At 42.0% G+C, this 17,714-nt stretch overlaps 2 protein-coding genes across 2 annotated transcripts in view; one reads left to right on the top strand and one right to left on the bottom strand.

Moving 5' to 3' along the window:
* Nucleotides 1-2,362: 2,362 nt before the first annotated feature.
* On the bottom strand, nt 2,363-9,961 carry Lrrc57 (leucine rich repeat containing 57). Its single transcript, XM_004623367.3, has 5 exons — nt 9,842-9,961; nt 9,611-9,749; nt 8,727-8,995; nt 4,583-4,768; nt 2,363-3,382 (listed from the first exon to the last, which is right to left on the bottom strand). Exons 1-5 carry the CDS (start codon nt 9,923-9,925, stop codon nt 3,341-3,343), a joined length of 720 nt encoding a protein of 239 aa, XP_004623424.1. The 5' UTR covers nt 9,926-9,961; the 3' UTR covers nt 2,363-3,340.
* A 3-nt stretch (nt 9,962-9,964) lies between these two features.
* Haus2 (HAUS augmin like complex subunit 2) overlaps nt 9,965-17,714 on the top strand; it is a 16,830-nt gene continuing 9,080 nt past the window's right edge. Inside the window, exons 1-3 of the mRNA XM_004623365.2 lie at nt 9,965-10,458; nt 13,464-13,556; nt 15,096-15,165. Of these exons, the coding sequence (XP_004623422.1) occupies nt 10,366-10,458; nt 13,464-13,556; nt 15,096-15,165 (256 nt within the window). The 5' untranslated portion in view covers nt 9,965-10,365. The remainder of the gene's footprint in view (nt 10,459-13,463; nt 13,557-15,095; nt 15,166-17,714) is intronic.

Below are 17,714 nucleotides of genomic sequence, written 5' to 3'. Positions count from 1 at the left end.
TGGTGCTGGGGGATTGAACTGTGGTCCTTGTGCTTTGCTTAGCTTAGCTTGTTCTAAGTAGGTGCTTTAGACCACTGAGCCATCTCACCAGCCCCAATTAAGTGGTTTTTTTATTGAGTGCTCATTCAGTCATAAGCACTGTGCCTGCTTTTGTCTATCTTTTTACCATACCGTTGTGATATGCGTAAGAAGCACTTGCTTGGCTAAGTGCAAGGTCCTGAGTTCAATCCCCTGTACCAAAAAAAAGAAGTAGAGTGTAGTCCCCATATTTACAGATGAAAGTGAATTGCTCAAAAAGCTATAAAATAAGGATTAAGGATTAACACTGGATCCTTCTGACTTGAGGGCCCATTATCTTACTCAGTGTGGTACACTGACTTCAGTTGACAGAGATTGGTTGGCAAGCTAAAGTCAGGGTCTCTACTTTGTTAACTCATAAATTAGCTCATAAATAAGTCTACACCTTGTTCACTGTAACTTTGGGTGTCCCCTCTCTCTTCCCACACTATACTTCAGGCTGCCTCAAACTTGCTATCTCCCTGACTCAGCCTCTGAGTGTTAAGATGACAGTTGTGTGCCACCACACCCATCTGGCATAGTTCTTTATATAGCCCCTGACCTCATGTCATTCAGTCTGTAAAGAGATAAATATAGAATGGAAGAGCTGTTACAGTGGCAGATGGGGGAGCAGTTTATTCGGCTTAGACTTAGGAAAGGAGCTCAGACGTAGGGAAGGAGCATGTTCATGACAGAGGGCATTTCTGACTGAACACAAAGTCCAAGGAGAGATGCACCACAGGCTTAAGGAGCAGAATAATCTTGTACACTTGAGCCGGCAATTGAGTCACGAAAAGGCATCTGAAAATAAGGCTGTGTCCTGATCACAAAGGGTGATAGTCACTGATTCTGACAGAGGTAGGAACATTTTTTTTTTTTTGAAACAAGATCTCATTGTGTAGCTCAGGCTGACCTCAGACATGCAGTGATCCTCTTGCCTCAGCCTCCTGAGTGCTGGGGTGACAGGCGTGAGTCACCATGCATAGGTGGAACACTGCTGTGTCAGGTGCATTTAAGGTGTCACATTTGTAAATTCCAATTTTTTAGATGAGAAATACTTACAAAATAAAAAACAAAATTTGATACTGATAAACTGGGACACCCCCCACACACACAAAATTGAGAAGAGAATTACCTAGACCAAAATGAGTAGGCTCTTTTGATTTATTGACTTTAAGTTAGTTTTAACAGTTTTTGAAAATTCGGTATCTCTTTAGATAAGATTAAGCTTTGGAAAAACCAAATCTTAGGGCCAGGGAGATGGCTCAGTAGAATAAGCACTTGCCTGGCAAGTCCAAGGGCCTGAGTTCAATCCCCGGTTCTGAAAAAAAAGAAATAATAATAATAATTTAGGGCCAGGGAGATGGCTCGGTAGAATAAGCACTTGCCTAGCAAGCCCAGGGGCCTGAGTTCAATCCTCGGTTCCAGAAAAAAAAGAAAAAGAAAGAAAGAAAAAAAAATCAAAAGAACACTTTCGGAGGCCTGCCCCTTAGCTCAATTAGCTAAGTGGCTGCTTCAACAAAGCAGTCAGGCTCAGGTTGCTGTGGTTCAATCCCCACAACTCAAGCCAGCCAAACCTGTCCTGAAGGCATTTGGAGAAAAAAAAAAAAAAAAAAAAATCTAAAATGTTCATATTAGGGACAGTCTGAAACTATCTTTGTACCATTAGATGCATTTGGATACCCCAAAATGTTCATGATCAGTCACATGAAATTCACTATTCATAAAAACTGAATGAGAGTCTGAACCATTTCTTCCTAGTTTACTTTTTTAAAAAATTTATTGCCCAGCATGGTGGCACATGCCTGGAATCCCAGCACTCCAGAGGCTGAAGCAGGAAGTTTGTTGAGAGTTTTTTTTTTTTTTTTTTGCTAACGTAACTCATGTGAAACCCATCTGCCCCATACCTTTCTGGCGGTACTGAATTGTCCAAACTACTTTTTTTTTTTTTTTTTTTTTTTAGTTTGTTGAGAGTTTGAGACCAGCCTTGGCTACAAAGTGAGCTCAAGGCCAGCCTGAGCTTCATAAGCGAGACTGCTTCTCAGAAAGAAAAAATAAATAAAATTAAATAAATACATACTTTATTTTTGTGACACTGAGGGACTTGCTACTACTGAGCTATATCCATAGTCCTTAACTTTTGGCCAGAATTTTTATTTTTGGAAGTGGTCTTTTTGTACTTTTTTATGACTTTTTTGAGACAGGCTCTTGCTGTGTAGTTTAGCCTGGCCTTGAATTCACTGGGTAGCCCAGACTGGTCTCTGAACTCATAGCAGTCCTTCTGCCTCAACCTTCAGAGTGCTAGGATATATAGTACCTTTTTATTTTCTGAGATGAGTGAGATGAGAGCTCACTAAGTGTCTAGGCAGGCCCTGACTTTGTGATCCTCCTGCCTCAGCTTCCACAGTACAGGCAGTTTATGAACAAAGGGCCATTTACAAATTAATATTTTTTTTATCATTCTCATTCAGAGGATAAACTTAATAAATACAGGTCATTTAAAAAATACTGTTCAATTGTTTCCTGAAGGTAATTTTATTAGTAGAGTTATAAATACAAAAATGGGGAAAGACTACCAGAAATAAAGACATAATTTAACAAAGCTTCAAGAAAATCTTGATTATTACAATCTCATGTTTTATAAGTGTTGCATATACAGTTTTAGCTTTTCAGAGCTCTCCACCAATAAGGCAACTGCAATAGTAAATAAATTGCTACTGCAGCCTTCAGGCATATCCCTTAGTGTGGTGTTAGTGCTTTTCTAATTAAAGCACACTTTAGTTAAGACAGTCATATAGGTTTATCCCAAACTCAAAGTATAAATACTTCAGCTGAACTGATGCACTGGAATAATAAATCCTAGGATTAACTATACCAGCTTCTCAAAACTTACATGAGTTTCCATAAAAACATGAATATGAACACAGATGGAATGGCAGCCAACTTTATGAAAGCTCACATTGAAATGAAGCAGTCTCAAGCTGTGGTGCGGCTACTCTACTAGGCAGCACCTGTACCTGATAAAGAGCAACTAGATACTGGTATCGAGGAGCAACACACTGTCCCTTGCCAATCCATGACTCACAGTGGAGCATACTTCATGTCTCCTGACTCCTCTTCTTTTGGCCTTTGTGAGATAGCCCTGGAAAGGAAGATTATTGAGTGAAATACAATCTCCTGGAGTGTTGTCTTCTTACTGCAAATATCCTGCAGTCTCTGATGCAGCCAGTTTCCAAGCAAGGTTCCATGTTAGTGTCCTAAAAGGTTCCCACAGACCTGGAGATCATGCAAACTTCTTCTTGGTGGCTGTGAACCTCTCCATGTACTGAAAATCAGGAAAGGAGAATACAGATGTGAGATTTGGGCATGAGAGTATAAGCCTTTTTATTACTTAACATTGCTTTGATTTTGTTTTTATGAAATTGTTTACCTAGTAGTACTGGGGATTAAACTCAGAGCCTCATGCAAGCTAATCATGTGTTCTACCACTAAGCTACATATCTGTATTTGTTTCTATTGGATTTGATCCATTTTCTACAAAACCTACCAAATTCTAAATGCAAACTAAAATGTGTAGCTTTTAAAGTTTTGTATTTTAATACAAAAACTATCAAAGATGATTTACAGTGAGCTACCTCATAGATAGCTTGGCACAATACCATTTGCCCTGTTCTTTCTACCACCTCCAAAATGGAGAAGAACAAAACTTGTTAGCTAGCTGGGCATGGTGGCACATGCTTATAATCCCAGCACCCTCGAGGTTAAGACAGGAGGATTGCTGCCACTCCAAGGCCAGCCTGGGCTACATAGTGGGCTCAAGACCAGCCTAAACTATGTAGCAAGACCCTGTCTCAAAACACCACACACATACACAACCTTAAAAAACTTAACTAGCCACACACATTCATATGGGTTAATCAGGATTGTCTTCTTTGAAGTAGTCATCAGAAAAGCAGATATACAGTATATTCCCTAGAAGCTGATGTCATGGTTCAGAGTTCCTGGCCTTGGTCCTCAGATTTTTCCTTAGAACCAAACTACTAATTGTTCATAGAAATCCCAGAAAAAAAATCCTCAACAGTTTTTTGGGGGGTGGGCAGGAGGTTTGCAAGTAGCCAATCTGAGAGCACTATTCAGTTCTTGCTGCTGATGGGCTGCTGCCCTGTAAACCATCTATGGCAGATGCACTAGCATCCATTGCATCATAATAGGTTGCTGTGCCACCTGCAGCTCTCTCTAGTGGTCTTTGGTTTTGTTATGATTAAAGGCTTAAGAGCTCACCAAAATACCCTGCATTTTCTAAAGCTTATGGCAGTGAAGCTAAATAAAAGTTTAAAATATTCCAGTAGTTCAACCTGCTGGAGCTCCAGGAACTAAAACATTCTGCTGCAGTAGCACGACAGGCATTTGTAGACGTTTTCCTGACCATATCTGAAACTCATGGTTTTTCACAATTCATGTGTTCTCTAGGAACATAACTGCTGCAAATTTAAAGGGTCCACTGTACACTTAACTTAATACATACCTTATCATAGCCTTCTAGTTCTCGAAGTTTCTTTATTTCAAAAAGATTGCCTTCCACAGCAAGCAGGCAGATCTGGGAATCGCTGAGGATGCTCTGTGGAAGCATGCTGAGTTCCAGACAGTTCTCCTCCAGGCGAAGAACTTTAAGGCGAGGACAGCAAGATATCTTTACTGAGATCTGAGATATCTATTGAACAATAATAAGAGCAAAACAATAAAGGGAAATACATAAGCTTTATCAGGATAGATTTTTTTTTTTTTTTTTTTTTTTTTTTGGGTACTGGAAATTGAACCCTTGCTGGGCAGGTGCTGTGCCACTGAGCTACATCCATGGTCCATGATTACTTTTTTTTTTTTGGCGGAACCGGGGATTGAACTCGGTTTCTTGGGCTTGCCAGGGAAGCACTTATTCCACTGAGCCATCTCCCCAGCCCATGATTACTTTTTATTACATGAAAACAAAACAAAACATCTTGACTATTTGTCCTAGTTCTCTTTTCTTTTTCCTCCTCCGTTTTCTCACTACCTACTCACTGCAGAAACCTCCCTTACATACCTTCTGTTACTACTCCTCCACTTCAAAAATAAAATGTTTTTCTGAAGGCAACGAGGCGTTTTGGAAACAAAATTTTCTAAGAAAAGAATGTTCATTATGGAAACTGGGAATCACGAAAGTTTAAAGAAAAAAATTTACCTGTAATCTACCACCCAGAAATAACAATCATAAACATTTTGGTACATTTACTGCCATCCCATTGTACAAAGACACCGACCATTTCACTGCCATGGCCAAGGATCCACTGTTCTTGTTCTCTTTTTTAATGTTTAATCTCATTTTCTTTTGCATTTGTATTATTCATCTCTTCTAAGAAATTTTTAAAAATTGTATTAGTATGTTTCAGTATATAAATGTTACCTTCACCATAGGGAATTGGTTCATGTACCTAACATATCTTAATTCTTTTTACTTCCCCATGCCATCTGTTCTCCCCTCTCTTTCCATCTCTTGGTTCCCTTCCCACTTCCAAAGGAGCTATCTCTCTGTTTCCTATTACTTCTTTTATTTGCTCTGTAACTATATTCTGGATTTCTCACATATGAAAAACCATGCAATATTTAAGCCTGTACTTACTATTGTCTCAAGGTCTATCCATTTTCCTACAAATGACTCATATTTATTCTTCCTTATGGCAGAGTAGTACTCTTTTGTATATACATCCATTTTCTTGATTCATCTGTTGATAAGACACCTAGGCAACTTCCAAGTTTTAGCTATTATTAGTTGTGCTGCTATAAACATGGGTTGTATGTATCACTAATATGTCTTTAACTCTGTTGTTTTTGGTACTAGAACCAAACTCAAGACCTTGCCCTTGCTAGGCAGGTACTTGTGCCACTGAGCTACATCCCCAGCCCTTTTTTTTTAACTCTTTCAGGATCTATCCCTTTCTTGAAACCACTTTTCTTGTACATAAGTACATGACTTTTCTTCCTGTCTTTTGAATTATCCCTGATTTTACCTTGGATGTTTTCCAAGCAGTATTCTTTAATACTTCATATTTGCTCTTCTCTTTGAGCCCATTTAGAAAGTTGTTACCCTTAAAGCTATACTTCAGTTATGACTTCAGAATCTGTATCTACATTCCTCCCTACTCATTTCTATTTCATTTTATGTCTTTGAAAGGAAAACACACACACACACACACACACACACACACACACACACACACACACGGCTGGGGAGATGGCACAATAGAATAAGTGCTTCCCTGGCAAGCTCAAGGGCCTGAGTTCATTCCCTGGTTCCGCAAAACAAAGAAGAAGAAGAAAAAGAAAGGAAAACACTGTCAGTAATCAACTCTGCGTATATGATTTAGCCTAATTCAATACCACTATTTCTTTAGGCCAGTGGTGGTAAACCTATGGCATGCAGGCTGCAGCAGGCTGTTGACTACACTTAAAGCTCTAGAAGGTTCACCATCATTGCTTTAGGCTCTCAAAACACCACAGTGCTCTTTGATTTATTCACCTCTTTTGCCCATGAAATGCCTTTTTCCCCCCAGTTCTGGAGACTGAAACCAAGGGGTGTCACACATGCTAAACCAGCACTTTAAACCACTGAGCTACATCTCTACCTACAACTCATCACATTCCATGGATGGGATTACAGATCATCCTGGGAACTTAATAAAAATGTAAATTCTTAGATATCATCCTACACTTTATCAGAAACTGTAAGGATAAGGGTCCATTGGTTTGGTTTTTGTTTTTTGAGACGGGGTCTTGCTATATGTATTTTAGGCTGGCCTTGAACTTACTATGGCCTCAAACTCAGTGATCTTCCCACCTCAGCCTTCTAAGCACTGGGATTATAGTACACCACTATACCTGGCTTCCTAAAAAAATTTACAGAAAAGTAAGGCTAATCACAAAAAAGGTCAGTAATAATCTAAAACTAATCAATCACAGATGACTAGTATTTACTGTATATGATCATGAAGATCTAGAAAAGAGCTTCTACAGCTGGGCGTGGGGAGGCTGAGGCAGGAGGATCATGGGGAGTTTGAGGCCAGCCTGAGCTGCATAGTAAAACCCTGTCTCAAAAGGACAAAAAAAAAAAAAAAAAAAAAGCCACTAGAAAAACTAGAGGCCACATAATCGCACAATGTTTAATGTCTTGTTGTTTCTTATGTTTAGACAGACCAAACTTCTTCCCTCCAGATAGATAAATAATCATACTCTTCTAAAGTAATGGAGGGGCCAGGGAGATGGCTCAGTGGAATAAGTGTTTCCCTGGCAAGCGCAAGGGCCTGAGTTCAATCCACGGTTCCGCAAAAAGAAAATAAAGTAATGGAAACAAATTTCCAATATAACTATCCCCAAAAATGGACTAACTCAAGAAAGCCTGTCAAGACTTTTTTTTTTTTGCTCCTGCCTGAGGGCAGGTTTGGCTGGCTTGAGTTGTGGGGATCGAACCACAGCAACCTAAGCCTGACTGCTTTGTTGAAGCAGCCACTTAAAGAACTGAGCTAAGGGGCAGGCCCCCAAGACTTTTCAGAAAAAGGAGGACATATATTTAACAAAGACATAACAAGAAAACTGGCAACCTTTGAGGTCTAACTCAGAACCTATGAGTTTAAGCTGCATTGCCACACTGTGTCTCTAGTACAGTTCCTCACTAGATGGGTAAGAACACGTTTGAAGAGTCCTGAGCTTTTCAAGATCACTGTGACTGGTGGGGGATGGCGATGGTAGTGACGCATGGCTGTAATCCCAGCTGCTCCAGAGCTGAAGTAGGAGGACTGCAAGTTCAATGCCTGCTTGGGCAACACAGTGAGGCTCCCATTTCAAAAGCAGACAGAGGCTGGGGAGATAGTTCAGTAGGATAAGCGCGCGCAAGGGCCTGAGTTCAATCCCTGGTTCTGCATACACACACACACACACACACACACACACACACACACACACAAACAACAAACAGCACTACACACCATAGCACCATGTATATCAAAGAAAGGTTGAATTATTATTTTTGTTTGCTTGCTTTGTCTTTTTGAGGTAGGGTCTCTGGGCCAGGGAGATGGCTCAGTAGAATAAGTGCTTCCCTGAGGTAGGCTTTAGCTTCCTTAATGCTGGGGCTACAAGCATGTATCACCACCCCTGGCAATTATACTTTTTAAATAATTACTTGTGAGCTAGGGAATGTAGCTCAGTGGTAAAGCACTTGACTGCCATGGCCAAAGCCCTCAGTTTGATCCCCAATACCACACACACATAAATATGACTTTAAGTAACTTTTGAAATTATTTTATTCTTACCTTTCCCACCCTCCCTCAAACACCTACACAACAAACACATCTAATGTCCCAACTCCATAGCTTTGTGAACTTTTAAATTAATTCAGGGACTGGGAATATAGCTTAAGGACACAAGTGCCTGCCTGGCAAATGCAAGGTCCTGACTTTGATTCCTGGTACAAAAAAAAAAAAAAAGAAAAATTAATTCAGTTTGTAGAATATAACTCTCATCTAGCCTCTGATACTCAATTCCATGATTACAGTTTAGAGGACAAGAGGTTATCAGGAGACCATACACTCAAACATATACTAAAGTTAAAAACAAACCCCAAACCATAAGCTCTAGACCTGGTTCTGGTTGAGGTTGAGCTCGATGACCTGCAGCTCCCCAACCAGGTCAGGTATACTCCGAATCTGGTTCTTTGAAAGATCCAAAACATCCAGGTGCCTGAGGCTACAGAGTTGGGGTGGCAGTGCTCCCAGTTGGTTCCCAGACAGGCTCAGGGTCTTGAGGGCAGAGAGCTGCCCAAAGGTAGACGGCAGTTCTCTTAGATGATTGTTGTTTAGGCTAAGCGTCTCAAGTTTTTTCAGATTGCATAACTCATCAGGTAGAACAGCTGGTAAAGAAAAAAAATTGAAACCCAATAAAACTGAAAACCTTTGATGATATTTATTTAAAAAACCTACATGGCAGCCTATTCCCCTCTTGCTAATAAATGTAGTTATCACATGTGCCACTTCAGGTATTGCATTTTACCAAAGATGTTCAGAAGGTGAGGGTGCCATAAAAACACAGCAACACTTACGTGTGTAATGAGCTCCTTTGTGAAGGGGCCTCGGCACAATCTGATAGCAGTTTTGTGAGATTTGGGAAAGCCTGTTCCATTCCTTTTTTTTTTTTTTTTTTTGCGGAACCGTGGATTGAACTCAGGCCCTTGGGCTTGCCAGGGAAACGCTTATTCCACTGAGCCATCTCCCCGGCCCCTACATTCCCTCTTGCAAGTTAGGTAACTTTGTTTACATCTCGTCCTAACGATCTTTAAGTAGTCCAAGTTAGCTCACTAATAATACCACCCACAGAGCCTTGGAAATACAGTAAGAGGTAAAAGTTTCCATAAATCTGGCATTCTATCTTGTGTCCTCTGAATAGTTTCATAACAACAACAACGAAAATCAGCTTGCAACAAAAAAACCACCCCGTCACCGCTGATTACGAGGCACAAAAGCCATACTCAGTTTGTTGCTGTTCAGGGACAGGCTCTTCAGCAGAGTGAACTTCCCTATCAGCAGAGGCGGGAGATTCTCGATCTTGTTGTTGGACAAGTCGATAGTCCTAAGGTTGCTCGTCAGCTTCTGCAATTCTGCGGGGAACTGGAGAAAGGAGTCGACAGCGGGCAGAGCCCCTCCCTGATTAACTTCGCCGCCCCCTGCAAGGTCCCAGGTCCGGTCCCTCCCCGTCTCACCTCGGTCAGCCCACGGTCCTTAAGCTGAAAGACACCCGTTTTCTGCGCCGTTTCCACATGAGCGCGGAGGGCACTGTTTCCCATCTTACTGCCGCGCCTCAGATCCCGTAGGAAGGAGTGCTGCTGTCACCCCTTCTAGTCGCACCCCGTCGGTCTCCCGTTACAGTGTCCACTTCAGGTGTCACCTTCGGCCGATTTCTGGATTCTGGACGCCGGCCAAGACGGACAAGGAAGAAAGGGAAGAACACTCAGCCCGACCCCCAAGTCCTGCAGCTTTTGAGACTCTGATGAAGTGCGCCTCCTGGAGCCTCGGGAGGACCACAACTCCCTGGACTCGCTAGCGATTACTCAGCGCTCGGAAGAGAGAAGGATCCTGAGCAGCCGACCCGGGACCGGAGCTAGTCTGGGATGGGCTTCCAGGGCTTCCGCCCTTACAGGCTCGCGCGCAACGTCATCTTCTCGCGCCGAGTCTGCGCCTGGCGTTCGACTCATTCCCGGCGCGCTCCCGGGAGGCGGGAAAGAGCATGGCGGCTTCTAACCCCTGGGACCCGGCGACGAAGCCCAACGCCGTTGGGCTGTTGCTGGGCCACCTTGTGGCCTCAGGGATTGTCACTCAGGTGGGTTGGGGGCTTCGTCATCAAAGCGGTGCCCTCGGGGGCGACAGGATGTGGTTGTGAGGTGGAAGGTGTGCCGGTTGGCATTTGTCACCATCCTAAGGAGTCTGCCCTGGATTCTTCAATAACGACTAACCGAGTAGATGGTGTTGGGAGTAGAATGTTTTGAGTGTTTATATACAAATTACCCAGACCCGCTTGTGGGAGATAGAATAGTGTTACTTTGTTGATACTGCCTCTAAATTAGAGCGTGCCGCGGGTTTTGGAAATAACGGTAAGGAGTGAAAAAGCGTTCTCAACCACTCTTATTTATGGGAAGTACTGAAGTGTGTGGGGGTCAGGAGGGGCTGACTACAGAACGCCAGGGTTAGCTTTTCTTTGGGCACCTTGTAAGCCCCCTTCGCCAAACAATAAGTATTGGCAAAAAGGATAATGTATAAAAAACGTTGTAACGTGAAGCAGGAAAAGATTAATTTTTAGTTACAATAGAGGGATGTAAGTTTTAAATTGGGTAAGAAGAGCATGTTCATAGGTGAGGGTGAAGCAACCAGTGGAGGGTGAAATTGAACTTTTGAGGGACTAATGAATATGACAGATGAGAATGAAGGATGGGGGCAAAAGCATTAAGGTTGAGGAAAAGAAAATTTGATGCATAGAAAGAAAATTGAAGAATTTCGCTTTAAAAAGGAAATTGAGGGGGCCTGGCCCTAGCTCAGGCCTTTAAGTGGCAGCTTCCACAAAGCTGTCAGCCTCAGGTTGCTGGAGTTCGAACCTCACAACTCTCCCGCTGGCCAAAAGTGCCCTGAAGGCGTTCGAGGACGGAAAAAAAAAAAAAAAAAAGGAAATTGAGGGCTGGGGATATAGCTGAGTGGCATAAACGCCTGCCTGGCAAGTGCAAGGTCCTGAGTTCGATACCTCGTACCACAAAAAAAAAAAAAAAAGGAAATTGAGAAAAGTTAAAAGTAAGTTCTCCTGCAGAAATGAGCAATACAGACATGATGAAAAATTTATGGGGAATACGCAGCTTTTTTGTACTTAGACGAATCATTATAGACATAATAGGCATTATTGGTGTTTGATGGGAGTGGAATCGAGGGCATGTTAGGCAAGCCCTCTACCATTGAGCTGTGCCCCAAACTCTTAAGGTATTTTTAAAGAAACTAAGCTTTAAAAAAAAAAGAAAGAAAAGAAAGAAACTAAGCTTTTAGAGCTTTGTTTTCTGACACATTTTATCATCTTTTAAGAACTCTGATAAGATACTGTCTTGTAAGATTTTAGATTTATTTTATTTATTTATTTATTTGGCGGAACCATGGATTGAACTCAGATCCTTGCATTTGCCAGTCAAGCGCTTATCCTACTGAGCCATCTCCCCGGCCCCTTAGATTTATTTTAAATACCCATTAATGGTGTGATATCATGGTGCACACTTGTAATCCCAGCTCCTTGGGAAGTTGAGGCAGGAGAATCTCAAGTTTGTGGCCAGCCTGGGCAACTTAGCAGAACCTTTTTTTTTTTCTTTCAGAACCATTTTTAGTATGTTTGATTTTTTTTTAAATCCCACTTTGTGGTGGAGGCTGGCCTTGAACTGTGCGATCCTCCCTGAGCCTCCTGAATGCTGGGATTACAGGTGTTGGCCACCATGACTGGCTTCAGCACCCTGTTTAAGAGACCACTTGCCTGGAAATGCCCAGGCCTTGGGTTTAATTCCTGTCATAGTATTGAAGAAAAAAGAAATGGAGGAAGGGTGAGGTAGAAGAGATACCATCAGTTAGGCTTAAAATTTTGGTATCATATTTTCTTCTTCTTTTTTTTTTTTTTTTTCATATTTTCTTGAAAACAATTTGGGGCCGGGGAGACAGCCCAGTAGAATAAGCGCTTGTCTGGCAAGGGCAAGGGCCTATGTTCAATCTCCAGTTCCGCAAAAAAAGAAAAAAGAAAACAATTTGATGAAATTTCTTTTAGTACATGTTTGCATTACATGATTGCATTCCTTGTGGGGAATTGGTACATATATTTAACACATCTTCTGTTATCTATTTTTTATTTCCTTTTATTGTGGGTTTCTCAAATAAGTGAAATTGGGCAATATTTAAGCTTGTGCATCAGATTTATTTCATCTGCTTTCCTGCATATGACTCAAGTTTATTCCTCTTTATGACAGGGAAGTATTCCAGTGTGTATTAATGCCACATTTTCTTTAATCCATCCATCTGTTGAGTAAGCTGCTTCCAAGATTTAGCTATTATGATTTATGCTGCCGTAAATGTGGATGTGCATGTATCATTGCAATATGATGTCTTTAACTCTTTTGAGAAGATAGCTAGAGGGGAATAGCTGGGTCAAATGGAATTTCTTCTCTTTTTTTTTGTCGTTTTATTTTATTTTTTATGTATTTGGTACAGGATCTCACTACGCATCTGGGACTTGTAGTGATCCTCCTGTTTTCAGCCTCCCAAGCGCTGAGATTACAGGCATGTGCCACCACCCCCATTCTCAATCTCTGTCTCAGCACACCCCGGGAGCAGGACCAGCACAGCATACTGGGGATCGAACCTGGTCCCTGAGCCTGCAGTCCTTTGAGCTATCTGGCCAGACCTGAGACAGGGTCTTGATATGTAGTTCAGGCTGCTCTGAAACTCACTGTGTAGCGCAGGCTGGCCTCGAACGTGTGGTAATCCTCCTGCCTCAGCCTCCTGCGTCCTGGAATTACGGGTGTGCACCACCACACTTGGCTATCTTTTGCTTATTTTATCTAGGGCTACTGTGTGTGCACTTTAGAAAATAGTACCATTAGTCTTTCTATTTCTTACTTTTTAAACATTTAGGCTAGAGTTGTGTGACAGTGAAGATTCTACAAATAGGAAATAAACATTGTTACTGTTTTGCTCTGTATTTCATGGTCAGGGTTAAGGTTGGACATAATGTCTTTTTTTAGTCCTATGGGCATGCTATTCACAGAAATGTTCTGTTACATACTCCTCCTTTCCCTGTTCATATACCTATAGGAGATGTTAAACATATCGAAGGAAACAGCTCCTTGCTTTGTTAACTTCTCCAGACTACGACAGACCACAAATATGCAAGCTGAAATCTACCAGGTAATTTATGTTGAACTCTTAACTTCCTACTTCTATAGGAGAAAAAGAAAAACAGTCCTTACGTTGGGATGTAGTTCAGTGGTAGTGCATTTGTACATGGTATATGTAAGGGACTGGGTTCAATTCTCAGCTGAAATGGAACAGGGTAGGCATAGTGGTGCATGCCTGTAATCCCAGCACTTTGGAAGAGGCTAATGCAAGAGGATCACAATTTAAGTCCAGTGTAGGCAAATTAGCAAGACCTAACAGTAGCCACAGCAGGGCAATGTCACTAAAATGAAAAGCTTTCTTAAATCACCTGGCTCCTGCATAGGTAAATCATCTTCCTATCACAGGGCCTCCCTATGTAGTCTAAGATGGCGTTGAGTTTCTAATCCTCTTGCCTCATCCTCCCAGAGTGAAGGACTACAGTTGTAGCCAGGTATGGCGGTGCATGGCAATAATCCTGACATGTGGGAGGTTAAGTCAGAAGTATTGCTTTGAGTTTGAGGCCCACCTGGGCACCATAGTGAGTTAAGGCAGCCCGAACTACCTAGACAGATCCTGGCTGGTGCAAGGGCCTGAGTTCAATCCCCATTTCTGGGGGAAAAAAAAAAAAAATTTGACCCATAGACAGATCCTGTCTCAAAAAAAGGGATTGCAAGTGTGTACCACCATGCCTGGCTTCAGAGAGAGCCTACACACATACATACATTTTCTGCTGGGAATTAAACTCAGGGCCTTCACATTGCACTATATACCCAGCCCATATTTTATTAAAAAAAAATTTTTAGACAGGATCTTTGTAAGTTACCCAGGTTGGGCTAGAATTTGTGATCCTCCTGCCTCAGCCTCCCAGAGTGCCAGGATTACACGTGTCTGACACTATTCCTGGCTGTGGCAGGCTTCCTAAAAATGGAATTTGGATGCCATTACTGCCCAATTCAGAGCACAGAGGAATTCCAAGCCCTCTCGGCCCTGGAGAGTGCTATGTGTTCTGGTTTGTCCTTCCACAGCCCTGTTTTCTGTGCTCTGGGAACCTTGATTGTACAACTCTCTCTCCCCAATTTCAGAGTCTCCTGTTCTCATCAATTAACAGGACTGGGGCAGGAAAAACATATGGAACTTTTTAAAAAACTTTTATTTATTTATTTATTTGATATAAGATCCTACTATGCAACTAGGACTCATAGTGATCCTCCTGTCTCAGCCGCCTCAGTGCTGGGATTATAGGCATGCATCACCACACCCAATTTTGGTGGCTGGCGCAGTATTTTGTTCCCTGGAGTTCTGGGCGTCAGGGTACCAGGAATCAATTCCAGGTCCTTGTGCTTGCCATGCAGGCGCTTAGACCACCAATCTATCTCCCTAGCCTTAGGGCAGGGAAAATAAGTTAAAGTGGACAACATGAGATGGGAGATGGGGGATTGAGGGGGGAGGATAGCAATGACACTTCTGTGCAGTGGGATGCCAGTACTGCATTTTTATCAATGCTTGAGGCTTTGGCTTCAGGTGACTCTCCAAGTAAACTCAATCTCACTACTTTTGTTGCTAATGTAGAAAAACTTGGAAATTGAACTTCTGGAGCTAGAAAAAGAAACAGCAGATGTTGTTCATCCTTCCCATTTGGGTAAGTACATAATCATTGGAATTTTAACTTTTTAAATTTCCACCAGCAAAATTTTGCTGTGCTGTGAGTGTTCCAGGTATTGCCCTAAAGCTCCTAAAGAATTCTATTTCTCAGTAGCACCTGTAATCCCAGCACTTGGGAGGCTGAGGCAGAAAGATTGCTGTGAGTTCCAGGCCCGCCTACAACCAGCAAAACCCTGTCTCAAAAGGGAAAAAAAAAATTATATTTCTTTGCACAAATACAAGTCCTGTTGACCTGACTAGTGCAGATTGTCTAGAATATGACTGAGCTGACTCCCATATTAGTCTCTTTCCTGTTGCTTTACAAAAATATCCGGTGCTGGATGATATATAAAAAAGTACAGTGATGGGCTGGGGATATAGCTCAGTAGAGTAAGTGCTTGTCCAGCAAGCGCAGGGGCCTGAGTTCAACCCCTGGTTCCGCCAAAAAAAAAAAAAAAAAAAACAAGGTGCAGTGAATATGCAGTTTGGAGAGCTGAGGGCATGGTATTGGCTGGCTCTGGTAAGGTGGATAGCACCACAGTAGGAAGTGCCTGGCCAGAGGGAGTGGGTATTTGACAAGATAAGAAGCCAGAGAATGATTCAAGGGTCAGGCTGACTCTTTTATAATGACCCTGCCAAGAGAACTGACTGTTAACCATAGCTCCAGAAAGCACTGGTTTCTCTGCCAGCCCTCTCCTCTCAGGTTCCATTCTGCCTCCTAACACTGCCACTTTGAGGACTAAGCTCCCATCACATAAGCCCCTGACACATGACCTCCATGGGGAAGCAGTCTAGCCTTATTCAAGCTATATCTGCGCCACATAAATCAAGAGAAGACAGAAGACTAAGAAAGAGTGAAGAACTTTCCAGATGAAAGGCAATTAACATTGCATGACAGTTTCACTGATTTTAGATTTTATATTTAGTCCAGAAAAATTGGTTGGGTTGGGTGTTGGTGTTGGGAATCAAACTCATGACTTCACGCTTGCTAGGCAGGCGTTGTGCTACTGGGCCATATCCCCAGCAAAAATTGTGGTTTTTGTTTTTGTTTTTAATTATTACAAGATGTACAGGATCTCACTATGCAGCTTGGAGTCATAGTGATCCTTCTGTTTCCAGCCTCCCAAGTGCTAGGATTACAGGTGTGCACATCACCATGCCCAGTCTCAGTGCACCCCTGGGGCAGGGCCAGCATGGTTATGGTGCCGGGAATCAAACCCCAGTTGCTGTGCTCTGCCTAAGCAGCCACTTTAGTCTGCTGAGCTATCTGGCTGACCCCAAAAGTTGGTTTTTTGGTTAAAGAACATTATTGGGGGGCCCAGCCCTAGCTCAGTTCTTTAAGTGGCTGCTTCCACAATGCTGGCAGCCTCAGTTTGCTGTAGTTCGATCCCCACAACACTCCAGCCATGCAAAGTGCCCTGAAGGCATTCAAGGAGCAAAAAAAAAAAAAAAAAAAAAAATTCCTTAAAAGGGCTGGAGAGATGGCTCAGTGGTCTAAAGCACCTACTTGGAACAAGCTTGGCAAAGCACAGGGACCGCGGTTCGATCCCCCAGCACCACATGCCAGCCAGCCGCGCCCCCTGGTGGGCTGAGCTGGCCACACACACACACACACACACACACACAATAAATAAATGTTAAAAAAAAATTTAAAAAAAAACATTATTAGGACACTTGGTGGCATTTAAATATAGGCTATAGTAGATAATAGTAACATTTATGTTACATTTTTCAGTGAAAATATTTCAGAATTTGATATTGTGCAGTGTAGTAGTTGTATATATAAGAGAATGTTCCTTTTCTTGGGAAAGACATTCTGAAGTTTTAAAGATAAAAGATCTTGCTGTCAGCAACATAATCTGAAATGAATGTTTTTGAGAGTAAAAGGTTCATGTGTTTGTCCATGTACTAGTAGAGAGAGATCAAAAAGAAAAACTCGCTAGATGTTAATAATTGGTGCGTGTAGATGAAATATATATGGACGTTTATAGGATGTTTTAAAACCTTTTCTGTAAATTTGAATTTTTTCAAGTTATTATTTTTTTCTTGAGATAGGGTCTCGGAGCTGGCCTTGAACTTGTGATCCTCTTACCTCAGCCTCTGAATGCTGGGATTATAGGTGTTCCTCACCATGCCTGGATTCAAATTAAAATTTTATAGAAAAGGAAGTTGAAAACCATTAATGGAATTCTGGGGAATATTTCATGATAATCACAAGTAGTTTGTGGGCTGGCTAAATAGCTCAGCGGATTAAAGTGCCTGTTTACTCAGACACAGGGGCTGGGGTTCAATCCCCAGCCTGCCATGCCAGCCCTGCCCTGGGGTGCACTGAGATGGTGATTGAGACTGGACGTGGTGGTGCATACCTGTAATACCAGTACTTGAAGGCTGAAACAGGAGAATCACTATGAGTCCAGTCTATGTAGTGAGACCCTGTCCTCAAATGCAAAAAACAAAACAAAATAAAAAAAAAAACAGCTTGCAAGATTACCTTTTTTTTTTTTTTTTTTTTTATGTTTATTCTTTTTATAAATTGTAAAGTGCATG

Source organism: Octodon degus, unplaced genomic scaffold, assembly GCF_000260255.1.
Source record: "Octodon degus isolate 3935 unplaced genomic scaffold, OctDeg1.0 scaffold00002, whole genome shotgun sequence".
NCBI lineage: Eukaryota > Metazoa > Chordata > Mammalia > Rodentia > Octodontidae > Octodon > Octodon degus.
Note: the sequence above shows the minus strand (reverse complement) of the source record. Positions and strands in the feature narration are given on the sequence as shown.

Coding starts and splice junctions, on each gene's coding strand:
- Lrrc57 (XM_004623367.3), bottom strand. CDS start 9,925: ATGGGAAACAGTGCCCTCCGCGCTCATGTGGAAACGGCGCAGAAAACG. Junction 9,750..9,841: donor AGGACCGTGGGCTGACCGAG/GTGAGACGGGGA, acceptor TCCTTTCTCCAG/TTCCCCGCAGAATTGCAGAA. Junction 4,769..8,726: donor TCAACCTCAACCAGAACCAG/GTCTAGAGCTTA, acceptor ATTGTTCAATAG/ATATCTCAGATCTCAGTAAA.